General features: G+C 45.3%; 1 protein-coding gene across 1 annotated transcript; it reads left to right on the top strand.

Annotated features, from left to right (window-relative positions):
* Positions 1–837: 837 nt before the first annotated feature.
* On the top strand, positions 838–1,565 carry LOC308621815 (RNA guanine-N7 methyltransferase-activating subunit-like protein). Its single transcript, XM_081242555.1, has one exon. The coding sequence runs from the start codon at positions 950–952 to the stop codon at positions 1,304–1,306; it is 357 nt and encodes a 118-aa protein (XP_081098681.1). The 5' UTR covers positions 838–949; the 3' UTR covers positions 1,307–1,565.
* The last annotated feature ends 223 nt before the right edge of the window (positions 1,566–1,788 follow it).

The raw sequence follows: 1,788 nt of genomic DNA on the forward strand, positions 1-1,788 counted from the left end.
AAGGGTGGGCAGGAATCATAGCAGTCAATGGTTTCCATAGGCTGTGGTAAGGAGCTGGATTTGCTGCAGTGGAAAGCCAATGATTTCCTTTATTCTTAGGCAAGTTTTGTTTTTTTTTTTTGTTTGTTTGTTTGTTTTTTGCGGTATGCGGGCCCCTCACCACTGCGGCCTCTCCCGTTGCGGAGCACAGGCTCCGGACGCGCAGGCTCAGCGGCCATGGCTCACGGGCCCAGCCGCTCCGCGGCATGTGGGATCCTCCCGGACCGGGGCACGAACACTTGTCCCCTGCATCGGCAGGCGGACTCTCAACCACTGCGCCACCAGGGAAGCCCCTGATTTAGGTTTTTAGCAGTAACCGCTGAGGAGAATGGGTGGGGTCAGAAGCCCAGTTAGGAGGCTGCTACAGTGCAGTGATGGAGACAGCAGAGGTGAGAAAAGCCCAGGGGATTATCTGGGAGGTAGAAGAGGTGGGGGCCAGCAAGGCTTGGAGTAAACTGGGTAAGGAAGATGAGGGAGGGAGAATGAAACAGTCCAGGTTTCTGGCTTGAACAGCTGGGCACACAGTGATGTCATTTCCCAGGAGGACAGTGTCTGGTCAAGGAGCAGGTTGGGTCTAGGCTGTGAGTTTGAGTTGCAAGTGGGAGGGGTTTGGGTGGAAGACACACATTTGAGAGTCAGCAGCATATCGATGGTATTTAAAGCCGTTAAAAGCTGTAAGTGAAATCTGACTATTTTTGACGATCTTACTTGTTCTAATAAAATAAAATAATTTTACCTAAAAAAAGAAGCCCCTCCCTGGTGGCACAGTGGTTAAGAATCTGCCTGCCATGCCCTGTTACCTTGGAGAGCTGAAGGGGTCCGGAGGTCCTGTGACAGTGTTCTGGGTCGGAGATCTAAACAATCTAAATGTTAAACAGTACAGCTGCCTCAAATCCCTGGGAATTTCAGAATGACAGACACTTCTGAAGCTGTTCCAAATTTTGAAGAGATGTTTGCCAGTGGATTCACAGAAGATGACAAAGAATACCAGGAATACCTGAAACGCCCTCCTGAGTCCCCTCCAATGGTTGAGGAATGGAATAGCAGAGCTGGTGAGAACCAAAGAAATAGAGGCAATCGGTTGCAAGATAACAGACAGTTTAGAGGTAGGGATAGCAGATGGGGGTGGCCAAGTGATAATCGATCCAATCAGTGGCATGGGCAATCCTGGGGTAACAACTACCCGCAGCACAGACAAGAACCTTACTACCCCCATCAATATGGACACTATGGTTACAAACAACGGCCTCCCTATGGCTACTACTGATAGAAGTGTCAGGAGCTTTTAGTAAAACCATTTACTCTGTTAACATGACAAAAGTTTATGTTGTATTTTCTGTTGGTCATAGCTTTACATCTGATTGTAGAGAGTGGATTGATGTTTTGGAACTTGAGACTTTTTTAAAATTAGATCTTACTGGAGAGATATGACGTCTGCTGGAAATATCAATAAATACTCCCCTAAAAAGGTTGAGGATTATATTGCTTGACTTCTACCTCAGATTCTTCTTTATTTCATGACTTAATAGTGCTTTGAATGTTGTGAGTTTTTTCCTTGTTTGACTTTCAGGAGTTCTTTGTTTTACACAGAAATAAAAATTTTACATAGAAAATGCTTGCTTTTACTTTGTAAGATAAGGAAGTATCCCTGTACTTGGATGTGCTCATTCCTAATATTTTACAGAAGTAGTACAATCAGCTCCTAAGTGCACGACTATACTTGTGATACATTGTACATAGTAGTAGTTG

The sequence above is a fragment of the Mesoplodon bidens genome, assembly GCF_964165515.1.
Source record: "Mesoplodon bidens genome assembly, chromosome: 8".
NCBI classification, from domain to species: domain Eukaryota; kingdom Metazoa; phylum Chordata; class Mammalia; order Artiodactyla; family Ziphiidae; genus Mesoplodon; species Mesoplodon bidens.

Bases quoted from the DNA above. Each gene is read 5' to 3' on its own strand.
- LOC308621815 (XM_081242555.1), top strand. From the start codon at position 950: ATGACAGACACTTCTGAAGCTGTTCCAAATTTTGAAGAGATGTTTGCC.